This window comes from Rhinoderma darwinii, chromosome 1 (assembly GCF_050947455.1).
Source record: "Rhinoderma darwinii isolate aRhiDar2 chromosome 1, aRhiDar2.hap1, whole genome shotgun sequence".
NCBI classification, from domain to species: domain Eukaryota; kingdom Metazoa; phylum Chordata; class Amphibia; order Anura; family Rhinodermatidae; genus Rhinoderma; species Rhinoderma darwinii.
In genome coordinates, this window is record NC_134687.1 from 319,723,593 (window position 1) to 319,738,294 (window position 14,702).

Consider the following 14,702-nt stretch of genomic DNA (forward strand, 5'->3'; position numbering starts at 1 on the left):
TTAGCCCGACGGACGCCAAAAATTGCCAATATACTTTTTTTTGGAGGATGGAATAGTGTAGTAAACTTCGCTTTTACAACCCGCAAGATGGCACAAAAAAATGGTAGCCACTGTATAGCAGAAGTCACAGGTATACATTTAACTTAAACGTCATGGGCTTTTCATGACGTATACATTAAACGGATACCATGTTATTCAATGGGTGACGTATGCGTTAAACTGATGCCCAACAGTAAAATCCGTCGCCCATAGACTATCATGGTATCCGTTAAACGTATCGGTCATAAACAGGGTCATGAGTATTAAAGTTAGTATTCATTTTACTCTATAGTGACGGATGCCTCTATTATGCGTCCGTCACAGCCTACGATTAGCGTATACGTTGGGAGCTTTTCCAGGCGTATACATGAAACGTAAGGCATAAAACGTATTATGCACAGAGCCTAACTACACTAGGTAGAACTCTAGTAGCGCCATATTCCTCACCACGTTGGAGAGTAGGCGCATGCCACATTTTAATAACATATTGGCGTACTGTTTGAGGCAAATGGAATCACTATTCTAAATGGTATAATTTTCTTATTTATTAATTTTTAAAACGTTGTCATGTAAATGCTTTTAATTACAACAGAAAATCGTCGTTTCCAATGAGGTTTCCATTATATTATGCAGCATTCATTCTTTATAAAGCCTCATGGTAATATGTGAAGACTAAGCATGTCTGTATAGAGCTAAGTCACTGATCTTTACCAACCTTCTCCTCATAAACCATCTGTATGAGTGAGCTGGTCCTCATGCCAAGGTCCTATGGTGACTTGACACCACATAGGAGGAGCAAAGACGAAGTGGTGCAGTGAGGGCTTCGAGCTTCCAGGCAGTATATGCATGGCTTGTGTGGCAGCAGCAGCAGCAGCAGCAGCAGAGGGATGGAAGGCAGACAGGCACCGCTCCAGTCACTGTGAGCCAGAACAGTGAGGAAGAGACTCCACGGAGTAAACACTCACAGAAAGGCTCAATCTACGTGAATCTACCAGTTACCTGAGGATGGCTTCGGCGGCAGAATTGCACAGGGAGCGTCTGCAAGCCATAGCAGTAAGTCAATGATTTTACATGATATATATTATATGTGTGTGCTGGAGCCGAGTGGCGGGAGGTTTCCTCACAGGAGACCGAGCTTTCCTACATAGTAACGGTTGCTGAATAGAGACAGTCCCCGCTGGGTTTCTCCTCACGCTGGCTGCAGTACCTCATCTAGGCTTACACACATAGCCGCTGCTGGAATATACAGCATTTTACTGCAAATGCTGCCGTTTCTGTCTCCAGCAATAGACTGAGAAGGGCAGCTGGGAGGATGTATTGCTGCTGGCAGCCACTGCAGAACATCTTAGATATACACCACATACCCCTTTAAATTTAGGTGCTTCCTGTGGGGGGCGTTTAATTCACACCCATCAAATGCCCCACAGAATTTTCTTTTTGAGGGGGACAAAAGTTTGCATATCACATATGCAATGGTATGCCTTAACTCTCATTAGTCAAAAGCTCTAAGAGGGCACGCTGGCGCTTCTATGCCCCATAGATGAATGCCAAGTCACGTCATGTGAGTCATCATGACATTTCTGACTGGCTCAGAGGGCATATAGCATGCACCAGATTCAACAGTCCACCTTTTGGGGTGCATTTATTGGGTGCAAATACCCCTATAAGCACACGTCGATTAGGTCGTATTGTGAATGCCAAGGTTTTTCTGGCAAATGTTCCACTTAACATCAATATATTGCCATCCTTGGTTGCAAGTGTTGGGGTCTGTTTAGTGTAAATGCTGCCTTTATCTCAACTATTGGGATATCTTTGAAGGGCACCTTCGTGGCACGTACACAAAAAATAACTTGTTACGATCTGAAAATCATTAAAAAATGTTGTCCAATTGTTACAATTTTTAGCAATGACAAAGTTTTGTCAGCTTGTAAGCGCTGTCGGACCAGAGGGATTGGTGGTGTTTTTGGCACATTTTCTTTGTTAGCTGTGGCCTCCGTTATTGCAGGAGAAATGAAGCCTTACACGGTGCCCGTTGAAATTAGTGGGACGTGTGTGTAGTACACAGATGGGTCCTGCAAAACAAGTGCCACCATCTAGAGGGACTCTCCACCCTGTTACATCTATACAACCCTATAGGGCATAAGATTAACCAGATAATCCCTGCAAATCATATGTTGCCTATATTGTGACATGATGATAGTGTTGAGATAAAATGTCTATCCTGATATCAAATCATAGTATGCAGTGTGTTGAATGGGTTTTTGGACAATTTGATGGCACAATTTATTTTTGTTACAATGTACATGTTTTTAAAGGGTTGACATAGTTTACCCGTATCACTGTACATATTGTCTTACTTTGTGTCTAGAAATCAAGTAATAGCATCAATAATGCAGGATAAAAGTGCAAACAAAAAGCCACACAATTACAGTCTTGTAGAAACGTGATACGTCAGAAAATGCTGACAGAATGGGCCTTTGTTTCTGACAGAGCTGTGCCATGACAATCCTCAGAGACGTGTGCTCGGACTCCAACCATCGCTGCCCGAAGAAAGTTTTCTTGTGTCTGAACAACTGTTTTTGGGTGATATCATTATTGGTAATATATTCTACAAAGTAGTGCTGTTCTTTTGAAGGCAAACCACAGCAAAAAATAAAATTTAAATGTAATCATTCCTTAGGTAATATTTCAGCCTCCTTAATAAGAATAATTGTTTAGCCCTGCCATGTGTGCTGTGCTCTCTGGTTTACATAGCCTTTAAAGGGAACCTTTCACCTCCCCATACATGTGCATCTGAGTGCAGCATGTAATAGGCAGGGCTGAACTAAACTTCTCACTTTTTTTTTCTGTGCTATCCTCCGTTATTTAGATATAGTGTCAGAGCGATAAGTTACACGCTTCCATGCCATTTAGAAATAAAGAAGTGCCCCATTGACAGTTCAGGGGCTTATTTACATATCGGGCGCCAAATATAACGGCACCGATATCTAAATAACAGAGGAGGATAGAAAAAAAATGGAAAGTGCCCCAGGGTTTGTGTAGCACTGCCCATTACATGCTGCACATGTATGGGGAGGTGAAAGGTTCTCTTTAGGCCTGATTTACACGAGCGTGTGCATGTTGCGCACGCAAAAATCGCTGCATTTTGCGTGCGCAAAAGGCACTTAACAGCTGCGTGTGTCATCAGTGTATGATGCGCGGCTGCTTGATTTTCGCGCAGCCGCCATCATTTTGACACGCCATTTGGATGTTTGTAAACAGAAAAGCACGTGGTGCTTTTCTGTTTACATTCTGAGTTTGACAGCTGTTGCGCGAATCACGCAGTGCTTCCATGCGACCTGCGTGGTTTTCACGCACCCATTGACTTCAATGGGTGCGTGATGCGCGAACAGCGCACAAAGAAAGGACATGTCGTGAGTTTTACGCAGCGCACACGCGCTGCGCAAAATTCACGCACTGTCTGCACTGCCCCATAGACTAATATAGGTGCGTACGACAACTGACCCCCAGCATCGCTACTAAAATGCAACAAAGCAAAATGCTGTGTATTTAGACATTTTCTTATTTTTCTATAGACTCACAAGAAACATCTGGTCACAGTGTTTTAGCTAAAAACAAAACAAAACACAAAACATAGAAGACGCTAAACACCACTAGATGCTGTGTGTGAAGACTCCTAGGGCACATTAAAACGTGGCAGAATTGCTGTTGGATTCTGCTGAGGACAGTCCACAGTGGAATTCTGCATCAGCCATTTTTTACATTTCTGTCTATACATTTTTAGGAAACTTAGTTCAGACGTTGCAGAAAATAACTGTGCGGAATTTAGGCTGCGGTGCAGAATTTCCCCTCCGCAGCATGCTCATTACATTGCGGAGAAGAAGCGGAATTTCACTGCGGATTTCAACCTTTGCAATGCAAAAACTGAAATCTGTGGCAAGTCCGCTGTGATATCTGCAACGTCTGAATTACCTGTCAAATATGCAAATGTTGGTGCAGATTCGTTGCGTAATTGCCCCGACTCTGCACCAACATTTGCAGCAGAAAAATTCCGCCACGTCTGAACATGGCCTTATAGTGGTTCATTCATGGTCTGAAAAAATCCTCCAAAACCAAAGTGGTTTTGAGCAAGGAAACCATATTGCATGGGAACCTTTTCAGAAATAACCTTTAGGGCGTATTTACACGAGCGTGTGCGTTTTGCAAAAGGTACTTAACAGCTCTGTGTGTCATGTTAATATGGATGCGCGGCTGCGTGATTTTCGTGCAGCCGCCATCATTATGACACTCTGTTTGGATGTTTGTAAACAGAAAAGCACGTGGTGCTTTTCTGTTTGCAAACATACTTTTGACTGCTGTTGTGCGAATCACGCATGTCCCACGGAGGTGCCTCAGTGTGGCATGCGTGATTTTCATGCACCCATTGACTTCATTGGGTGCGTGATGCGCGAAAAACGCAAAAAATATAGGACTTGTCGTGAGTTTTACGCAGCGGACTCACGCTGCACAAAAATCACTGACAGTCTGCACTGCCCCATAGCCTAATATAGGTCCGTGCGACGCGCGTTGCACAGACGTATTACACGTTCGTGTAAATCTGCCCTTAAGTTGTACGAAGCCATAATATAGAGCCCAAACAAGTGTATTTTTCTGTTTTGTACCTTTATATGAAATACAGAGACATACAGATATGTCTTCCCTTACTTATTAAGAAGAGCTTAGTAAAACTCGTCAGTGTTTCTTTAGGAACAAAGACGTATTCAACGGAAAGACATTTCAATGGAAATCCGCATCAGAAACCCACGTGTTGCTCATGGATGCAGATGTCCAATTTATGTGCCCATTCAATGGTACTAATGCACGTGAATGCGGCTTTTTCACGAGGAGTCATTTTACTTATTGACACGGATTTCAAATCCGCAGTGAAAAATTCGGTGCCACTTGAACTGCAACGCCGATTTACCACTGAGCACCACAGTCTGCATGAAAAAAACGTGTGAACATACCCAAAGGAGGTACAGTAGAAGTTGGATGCACCTCTCCCGAAGCCCTATTTCGGCTCTGTACAGAACTGAGCCGTAATGAAAAAAACAGCATGTCCTTTTTTGATGCAGTTTCCGCCTCTGATCTCCTATTGAAGTCAATGGGAGGAAGAAAAAACTTGTTTGCGCTAGTTTGAGTGTTTTTCACAGCGTTTTTTGCCCGTGGTTCTTGTATTAGCTTCAACAGCCGTCGGTGAAAAATGCGGGAAAAAAACGCAAAGTTCTAAATGTACCTCAAAATTCCTGAAGGAATTCTAGTCGACTACGCTATTGATTCCGTCGGAAAACCGGAAACCAGCCGGAATGGTGACGAACGGAAAGCATTAGCGATGTTTTCATCACCATTGAGATCAATGGTGACTGAAACGGAAGCTGTGCTGTCAGTTTCACTTTCCGTTGCGAGGTTCACCCGACGGAACCCTCCGACGGAACGGAAGTGAACAGTGATGTGAACAGGCCCTTATCTACATGGGCGAGGTGGTGTTTTCAGGGGGTTTGAACAATAAAACTCACAAATTAAAGCCATCAGTTTTTTTTTTACTTTTTTGAAAAACGGATGACAAACGGACATTAAAAACGGACAGACGGACTGGAAATGGATGAAAATTTGGAGACACACTGATGCAAAATGGACATGAAAAATTGACAGTTGCTCAGTTTTCAAAGGTCATTTGTTTTTTTTCACTGTCGTGTGAATGTAGCCTCAGGCTATGTTCACAAGCTTAACAAAAAACTGCTGAAAATACGGAGCTGTTTTCAATGGAAAACAGCTTCTGATTTTCAGCCATTTTTTAAGCAACTTGCATTTTTGACAGCGTTTTTTACGCCCGTTTTTTGAGCTGTTTTTCCATTGAGTCAATGAAAAACGGCTCCAAAAATGGCTCAAGAAGTGACATGCACTTCTTTTTATGAGGTGTTTTTTAAAACGGCAACGTAAAAAAACGCCCCGTGGGAACATAACGCAGTTATTCTCATTGAAATCAATGGGCAGATGTTTGGAGGCGTTCAGCCTCCGCATTTTTAGACTTTTTCGTTGTGTTTACGACCCAAAAAAACGGCTGAAAATAGGTTGTGTGAACATAACTTAAGGGTATGTTCACACGGTTAACAAAATACAGCTGAAAATGCAGAGCTGCTTTCAAGAGAAAACAGCTCCTGCCATTTGTTAATAAAATTTGCGATTGCGTTTTAATCTGCAGCGTTTTTTACGGCCGTTTTTGGAGCTGTTTTTCTATTGAGTCAATGAAAAACGGCTCAAGAAGTGACATGAACTACTTTGTATGAGTAGTTTTTTTACGCGAAAATAAGGTGTCAAAAAATGTCCCATCGGAACAGAACACCGTATTTCTCATTAAAATCAATGGGCAGATATTTGTAGGCGTTCTGCTTCCGATTTTTCGGGACATTTACAGGCCGAAAAACGGCTGAAAATAGCCCATGTGAACATACCCTCACTGTCTTAAAAAGGGTTACAAAAGGTAAGCAAGCGTTGATTTGTTACTATAGCAACACCACTGCTTTGTGTCTGCATTGTCCCCCACTGTGTCAATCGAACTCCATAGCAATTATAAGGCGTGGGTGAAATAAAATCTGCATCTACACCTAATATGCTGCTGGGGTGGAACCTTTCAATGGTACTGGATTCATAAATGGTAAGTAATAAATCATAAAGAGAAAAACAAAATTGTGATTTTCTTTGTTTAAATAAATATATACCCCCCCCCCCCATGCTGGAGACTAATCTGCAAGTACGCCTACAACACACAGAAATACAATCATCTACAGTTAATATGTGCTCTTTGTAACTCAACAGCCTATAAAAGAACTAATATGAACAATACTGATGACGATTTACATATAAGCAAGCAGTCTGTAACTATTCAAGACATAAGCCACAAGTAAAATATTCTCAACTACTGCAATGAGACGTGACCTCTATAACCATAGAAAACTTATCCAAAGCAAAAGTAAGGCTGGGTTCACACGTGGCGGAATTTCACTTAAATTCCGCTGCGGACACTCCGCAGCGTTAATCCGCAGCGGAGCCGTTTCTGCATTGACTTCCACTTCTATTTAGAAGTGTTCGTTTAGACGATGCGTAACATTCCGCTGCGGAGCATAGGCTGCGGAGCAGAATTTGGTGTCCGCAGCATGCTCTGTCTGTTGCGGAGCAGTGGCGGACTCATGGCGGAATTTCTCCATTGACTTCAATGGAGATTCTAAATTCCGCAATGAAGTCCGCAGCTGTCATGCACATGTTATGTGTGCTGCGGATACGTCTTGCTTTTTTGCCATGACATTTCTTCATTCTGGCTGGACCTATGTATTTCTAGGTCTACAGCCAGACTGAGGAAGTCAATGGGGCTCCCGTAATGACGGGAGCGTTGCTAGGAGACGTCTGTAAATAGTCACTGTCCAGGGTGCTGAAAGAGTTAAGCGATCGGCAGTAACTGTTTCTGCACCCTGGACAGTGACTACCGATCCCAATATACAGCAACCTGTCAAAAAATATAAGTTCATACTTACCGAGAACTCCCTGCTTCTGGCTCCAGTCCGGCCTCCCAGGATGACGTTTCAGTCTAAGTGACGGCTGCAGCCAATCACAGGCCAAGCACAGGCTGCAGCGGTCACATGGACTGGCGCGTCATCCAGGGAGGTCGGGCTGGATGCCGAAAGAGGGACGCGTCACCAAGACAACGGCCGGTAAGGGCATGACCACACATGGCGGAATTCCTCCGCAACTGTCCGCATCAATGCCGCACAGAATCTGCGTTGCAGATTCTGCAGCGGATCTGCACAAAATGTGCAGAAAATTGATGCGGACTGGCCGCTGCGGACTGCAGGAAAAGTGCTTCTCTTCTCCCTATTCAGTGCAGGATAGAGAGAAGGGACAGCACTTTCCCTAGTGAAAGTCAAAGAAATTCATACTTACCGCCCGTTGTCTTGGTGACGCGTCCCTCTTTCGGCATCCGGCCCGACCTCCCTGGATGAAGCTCCAGTCCATGTGACCGCTGCAGCCTGTGCTTGGCCTGTGATTGGCTGCAGCCGTCACTTACACTGAAACGTCATCCTGGGAGGCCGGACTGGAGACAGACGCAGGGAGTTCTCGGTAAGTATGAACTTATATTTTTTTTTACAGATACATGTATATTGAGATCGGTAGTCACTGTCCCGGGTGCAGAAACAGTTACTGCCGATCGCGTAACTCTTTCAGCACCCTGGACAGTGACTATTTACAGACGTCTCCTAGCAACGCTCCCGTCATTACGGGAGCCCCATTGACTTCCTCGTCTGGCTGTAGACCTAGAAATACATAGGTCCAGCCAGAATGAAGAAATGTCATGGTAGTAAAAACAATACGCTCCGCAGCACACATAAGATCTGCGGACTTCATTGCGGAATTTTGACTCTCCATTGAAGTCAATGGAGAAATTCCGCCATGAGTCCGCAACCAGTCCGCCACTGCTCCGCAACAGACAGAGCATGCTGCGGACACCAAATTCCGCTCCGCAGCCTATGCTCCGCAGCGGAATTGTACGCATCGTGTAAACGAACACTGCTAAATTAAAGTGAAAGTCAATGGAGAAACGGCTCCGCTGCGGATTAACGCTGCGGAGTGTCCGCAGCGGAATTTAAGTGAAATTCCGCTATGTGTGAACCCGCCCTAAGTATGAAATTCTTTGACTTTCACTAGGGAAAGTGCTGTCCCTTCTCTCTATCCTGCACTGAATAGGGAGAAGGGAAGCACTTTTCCCGCAGTCCGCAGCAGCTAGTCCGCATCAATTTACTGCACATTTTGTGCAGATCCGCAGCAGAATCTGCAACGCAGATTCTGTGCGGCATTGATGCGGACAGTTGCGGAGGAAATCCGCCACGTGTGGTCATGCCCTATATCACGTGCAGCAGATTTCTTGTAGAAATTTCTGTAACTGTCTCATTCATCTGAAATCCATGCACATGCTATAGAAACAACCCCATTCAGATGTATGGGACGGATTTTCAATTGCAAAAAATGTCTTTGCCAAATCTGCTTTGCGTGACATCAAAGAAATTTCTTTAGGGTGTATTTAGATGTTGCGGTTGAGATGCGGTTAAAAAAACGCAACCACATTGAAAAAAGCACCAAATCGCAGTAAAAGCAATGTTGTTTTTTGGATGTGAATTTAAGCGCACGTCAACCGCACCATCCCAATATACACCCTAAGGGAATGTTCACACAGTGTAAACAATGCAGAATTTCCAACCGGATTTTCTGCGCAAAAGTAGCAGCAAGATGGATGAGATTTGAATCAATATCATCCACATGCTGCGGAAATAATTTTCAAAAAATAAGTGTGGAAATTGATTTGCGGTGCAGGTGCTCAATCTGCAGAATGTCAATTTCTCTTTTGAAAACGCGGTGGAAAGTCCGCACAAAAAATCCAGTTGGAAATTCAGCAGTTCTTATGCTGGGTTCCCACAGTGCAGATTTACTGCAGATTTTGCATGTATTTTTTACGCCAGAAACGGAACCTAAACAGAAGAAATATATAGTGAAAGGCCTTATAGGTCTGCTCTCCTGGATCCAAATCTGCAGTGAATGTGCATTGTGAGAACCCAGCATCATGCTACTTGTAGACTTACCCCTAGGGTAGGAACACATACAGCATAAACGCTGTAGATTTTCCACAAAGGATTTAATTGCGGAAAATCTGCAGCGTAGCACAGTAGAAGCAGTGTGGGTGAGTCTCATCCCCACACAGCGGAAAAAATCAGCCAAAAAAAGCTTTCATAAATTGACGTGCGGTGCGGTTTTTGACGCCAAAGCATGTCAATTATGCTGCAGAATCGCTGCTCTTCTTTTGCAGGGTTTCCCCGTTTAATTCAATGGCATGGTAAAAACCGCAACAAAGTGCTATGTGTTGCGGCTTTTGCGGCGGAAATGCTGCGATTTCGCTGCAAAAATTGCAAACACAAAAAAATATATTTATATTTTTAATTTGAAATTAATAAATAAAGCTCACACTTACTCCGCTGCAGTAGTCCTAGCGACGCAATCCTCTCTTCTGAATGCAGCCCGGCCTCCTGGGATGACATTTTATACCATGTGACTGCTGTAGCCAATTAAAAGCTGTAGCAGTCAGGCTGGGTTCATACGACCATGTTACGTCCGTAATGTACGGAACGTATTTCGGCCGGAAGACACGGACCGAACACACTGCAGGGAGCCGGGCTCCTAGCATCATAGTGATGTACAACGCTAGGAGTCCCTGCCTCTGCGTGGAACTACTGTCCCGTACTGAAAACATGATTACAGTACGGGACAGTTGTCCTGCAGCGAGGCAGGGTCTCCTAGCATCGTACATCACTATGATGCTAGGAACCCGGCCCCCTGCAGTGTGTTCGGTCCGGGTCTTCCGGCCGAAATACGTTCCGTCCTTTACGGACGTAACATGGTCGTGTGAACCCAGCCTCACATGCACTACAACATCATCACAGGAGACCGGGCTATTCTCAGAAGAGAGAGAGAGACGCGTCACCATGACTACAGGGGGGTAAGTTTAAACTTGGTGTGGTTTTTCGGAAGGAATTCCTTGCTGCTACCAGTGCGGATACACTTTGTAATTTTTTGCATCCTATTTGTCCTGATTCCGCCTATTGTGTTCCTAACCTAAAACTGATTTTCAGTCCCAGAAAAGTTCTGCAACAAAATCTGTCGCCCTCATATGGGTTGGATATGCTGCGGAACATTCTGCAGAGTATTTAACCAAGAACTCCCAGGGAATCCTGTCTGAAAGTCTGCAACAAATGATGTTTAAGGCATCATTTACACGAGCGTAATATACGCGCGTGCTTTTCACGCATGTCGTACACACCTATATTAGTCTATGGGGGCATGCAGACAGTCCGTGAGTTTTGCGCAGCGTGAGTCCGCTGCGTAAAACTCACAACATGTTCTATATTTCTGCGTTTTTCGCGCATCACGCACCCATTGAATTCAATGGGTGCATGAAAACCACGCAGGTCGCACGGAAGCACTTCCGTGCGAACTGCGTGATTCGCGCAACAGTTGTCAAAATCTGAATGTAAACAAAAGCACCACACGGAGCTGTTGAGTGCCTTTTGCGTACGCAAAAGCCACGTTTTTTGCGTGCGCAAAACGCACACGCTCGTGTAAATCAGGCCTTATGTGGTACAGATTTTAGATCGGAATGACAACCGCGGAAAGCTGCAGCCTGTGATTGTCACATCGGATGCAGCCGTCACAATGTCAACGCCAGGGGAGGTGAGCTTTTAAACTGGAATTAGGTCTTTTTTTGTCCCCTACTTGTGATTTTCGCACCATTTGCAATTTTTTGCGTGTTTTTACTTTTCAATTGAACTCAATATAGAAAATCTGCAACAAAAAAGCAATGATTAAAAATGTGCACCGCAGGTCATTGTATAAACGCAGATTTTTTCCGCAGTGTGTGGCTGAGATGTGTTAGGGCATGTTCAGACGTGGCGGAATTGCTGCAGACACTGTCCGCATCAGTACTGCACGTAATCTGCATTGTGGATTCCGTTGCGGATTTGGCTAAAATGTTAGATAAAATGCTGCGAATTTGTCGTTGCGGATTCAGGTTCGGATCACACCCTGCTCTCTTTCAAACATTCCATCCCAGTCTGGGTATAGACCTCGACACACATAGGTCCAGCCTTGATCCCGTGTGTTGCGCTCACTAAACCCTGCACTGGAGGTGTCCCACAAACTTCTGGAGCAATTCCGTTGAAAGTAGCAGAATTTCCGCTGCGGCAAATATGCACCATTTCCCGCGGTTTTGACTGTAGAAAATGGTGCGTATTTTTCTGCGTTTTTCAAAATGTTGGGAGATGGTGACATCTCTGAAAAACGCAGCAATTCAGGCCACCCTCCGCAGCAGGAATAGACACGCTACGGAACGAAAAATACGCACCGCAGGTAAATTTCTGCTGAGTATTTACTCATCATATGAATGAGATTTATTACATCTCATCCACTTTGCTGCTACTGTATTCTACTGCGTATTTTCCGTCCACAATTCCGGATGGAAAATACGCGTGGACGAGCCCTTAGGGTATGTTCACACGGCCTATTTACGGACGTAATTCGGGCGTTTTTGCCCCGAATTACGTCTGAAAATAGCGCCTCAATAGCGTTGACAAACATCTGCCCATTGAAAGCAATGGGCAGACGTTTGTCTGTTCACACGAGGCGTAATTTACGCACCGCTGTCAAAAGACGGAGCGTAAATAGACGCCCGCGTCAAAGAAGTGACCTGTCACTTCTTTGGCCGTAATTGGAGCCGTTATTCATTGACTCCAATGAATAGCAGCGCTAATTACAGCCGTAATGGACGCGGCGTTCAAGCGCCTGCACATGCCGGTACAGCTGAAATTACGGGGATGTTTTCAGGCTGAAACATCCCCGTATTTCAGCCGTAACGGACGCCCTCGTGTGAACATACCCTAATTGTTTTAAATCAGATTTCCCACAAACCTGACATAAAAAAAGCTACATTTTTGATAATTTGACAGAAAAGCACAGTTTTATTTTGCAGGGATAAGCTCCATAAATCAAATCTTGTTAGGTGGAGCAATTAGTACATTGCATGTTTAAAATGTTTAGTAAAGAACATGTCAGAGTCAGAAAGGTTTGTATAAATCTTCACTATTTTGGAAACTAAGACCTTTAAGTATACATCCTGCAGACTCAGTGGTACCGTGCCCTGGTTTACGTCAATTATTCCATTAGCACAAGTATGGTAGAAAGCCAGAACTATAAAATTGTAAGGGGAAGGTTTCCTACTCTGAAGAAAGTTGTGTGCTTGGCAAATGAAAAAATATACTGTACGTATATACATACATACATTCATACATACATACATACATACCTACATAGATAATACATAGATACATACATACATACATACATACATACATACATACATACATACATACATACATACATACATACATTCATACATACCTACATAGATACATACATACATACATACCTACATAGATACATACATTCATACATACATTCATACATACATACATACATACATAGGTGTTTGTCTGTGTGTGTATATAATAAAGTAGGAAGCAGCAATTGTGGTTCTGTATTTGTTTGTTATTGAAAATATCCTGAATAAGGTGCTATTAATAAATTCTATATTCATGGCCATATTTTATCTCCCTATTTCTATCAGCAGTAAGCATTTTAAAATATGCAATATGCTATATCAGAGCACCTGTTACATATATTCATAATTTGGATCCTTTTTTTACATCTGTATTATTTCTGTATGTCGGACAGCCCTTTTCAGACAAAAATATAGAGACAACTTTGACATGAATTCAGACACAGTACTGCCATTCATACAGTGCTGTGAAAATGTCTTCTATTTTAGTATTTGTCACACTGAAATGTTCCAAGTCATTAAAATACTTTTAAGATTAGACAAAGACAACCCAAATTAACACAAATTGCTGTTTTTAAAAGATTATTTCATTTATTGAAGGGAAAGTGCTGTTCAGCCCTTACTGGCCCTATGTGAAAAAGTAATTGCCCCCTTAACTACTAAATTAGCCAGGCAAGGCCCCATGCACACAGCCGTATTTTTCATCCGTAATTGTGGACCGTATTTTTACGGATGCTAAAAAAATTATAGAACTTGTCCTATTCTTGTCCGTAATTACGGCACAGACTCTCCCATAGAAGCCTATGGGCGCTTCCGTAAATACAGACAGCTACAGATGTGCATTCGTAAACTGTCCGTATTTACAGAAACGTTGCTTTGCAACATGTTGGTGACATAATTTGCAACCTCCCTTCTTTTTTTATGGACCGTATATACGGATAAGTTACGGATAATCTGCGAATCTGTATTTACGGACAGTATTTACGGATAGATGAAAATACGGTCGTGTGCATGGGACCTAACCAAATTCAATTGACAATTGGGGTCAATTTCGCTAGCCACACCAAGGCATGATTACTGCCAGACCTGTTGAATCTAAACATCACTTAAATAGAACCTCTCTGGCAATGTGAAGATGTGACTAGAAGATCTCAAAAAGCAGCACATGATGCCACTTTCTAAAGAGGTTCAAATACAGATGCAAAACAAAGTCATTGGAATCCACCAGTCTGGAAAGGGTTACAAAGTCATTGTTAAAACTCTGGGACTTCAGCGAACCACAGTAAGGCCGGATTCACACGAGCGTGTGCGCTTTGCGTGCGCAAAAGGTACTTAACAGCTCCGTGTGTCAGCCGCGTATGATGCGTGGCTGCACTCTTTTTGTATGTTTGTAAACAGAAAAGCACGTGGTGCTTTTCTGTTTTCATTCATAGTTTTTACTGCTGTTGCGCGAATAACGCTTCCATTGATTTTCACGCACCCATGGACTTCAATTGATGCGCGAAAAAAACGCCGAACACACGCCGAAATATAGAACTTGTCGTGAGTTTTACGCAGCGGACTCACGCTGCGCAAAAATCACGGACAGTCTGCACTGCCCCATAGACTTGCATAGGTCCGTGTGACCCGCGTGAAATTCACGTGGGTTGCACGGACGCAAATCACGTTCGTGTAAATCCGCCCTTAGAGGTACACA

At 43.5% G+C, this 14,702-nt stretch overlaps 1 protein-coding gene across 7 annotated transcripts in view; it reads left to right on the forward strand.

Moving 5' to 3' along the window:
• Positions 1-688: 688 nt before the first annotated feature.
• PALM2AKAP2 (PALM2 and AKAP2 fusion) overlaps positions 689-14,702 on the forward strand; it is a 399,528-nt gene continuing 385,514 nt past the window's right edge. For 5 of the 7 annotated variants that reach the window (XM_075825567.1, XM_075825570.1, XM_075825572.1 and 2 more), the window contains exon 1: positions 689-1,092. In XM_075825567.1, the coding sequence (XP_075681682.1) occupies positions 1,045-1,092 (48 nt within the window). In that variant the 5' untranslated portion in view covers positions 689-1,044. The remainder of the gene's footprint in view (positions 1,093-14,702) is intronic. The other 2 variants (XM_075825569.1, XM_075825575.1) reach the window with 2 other exon arrangements.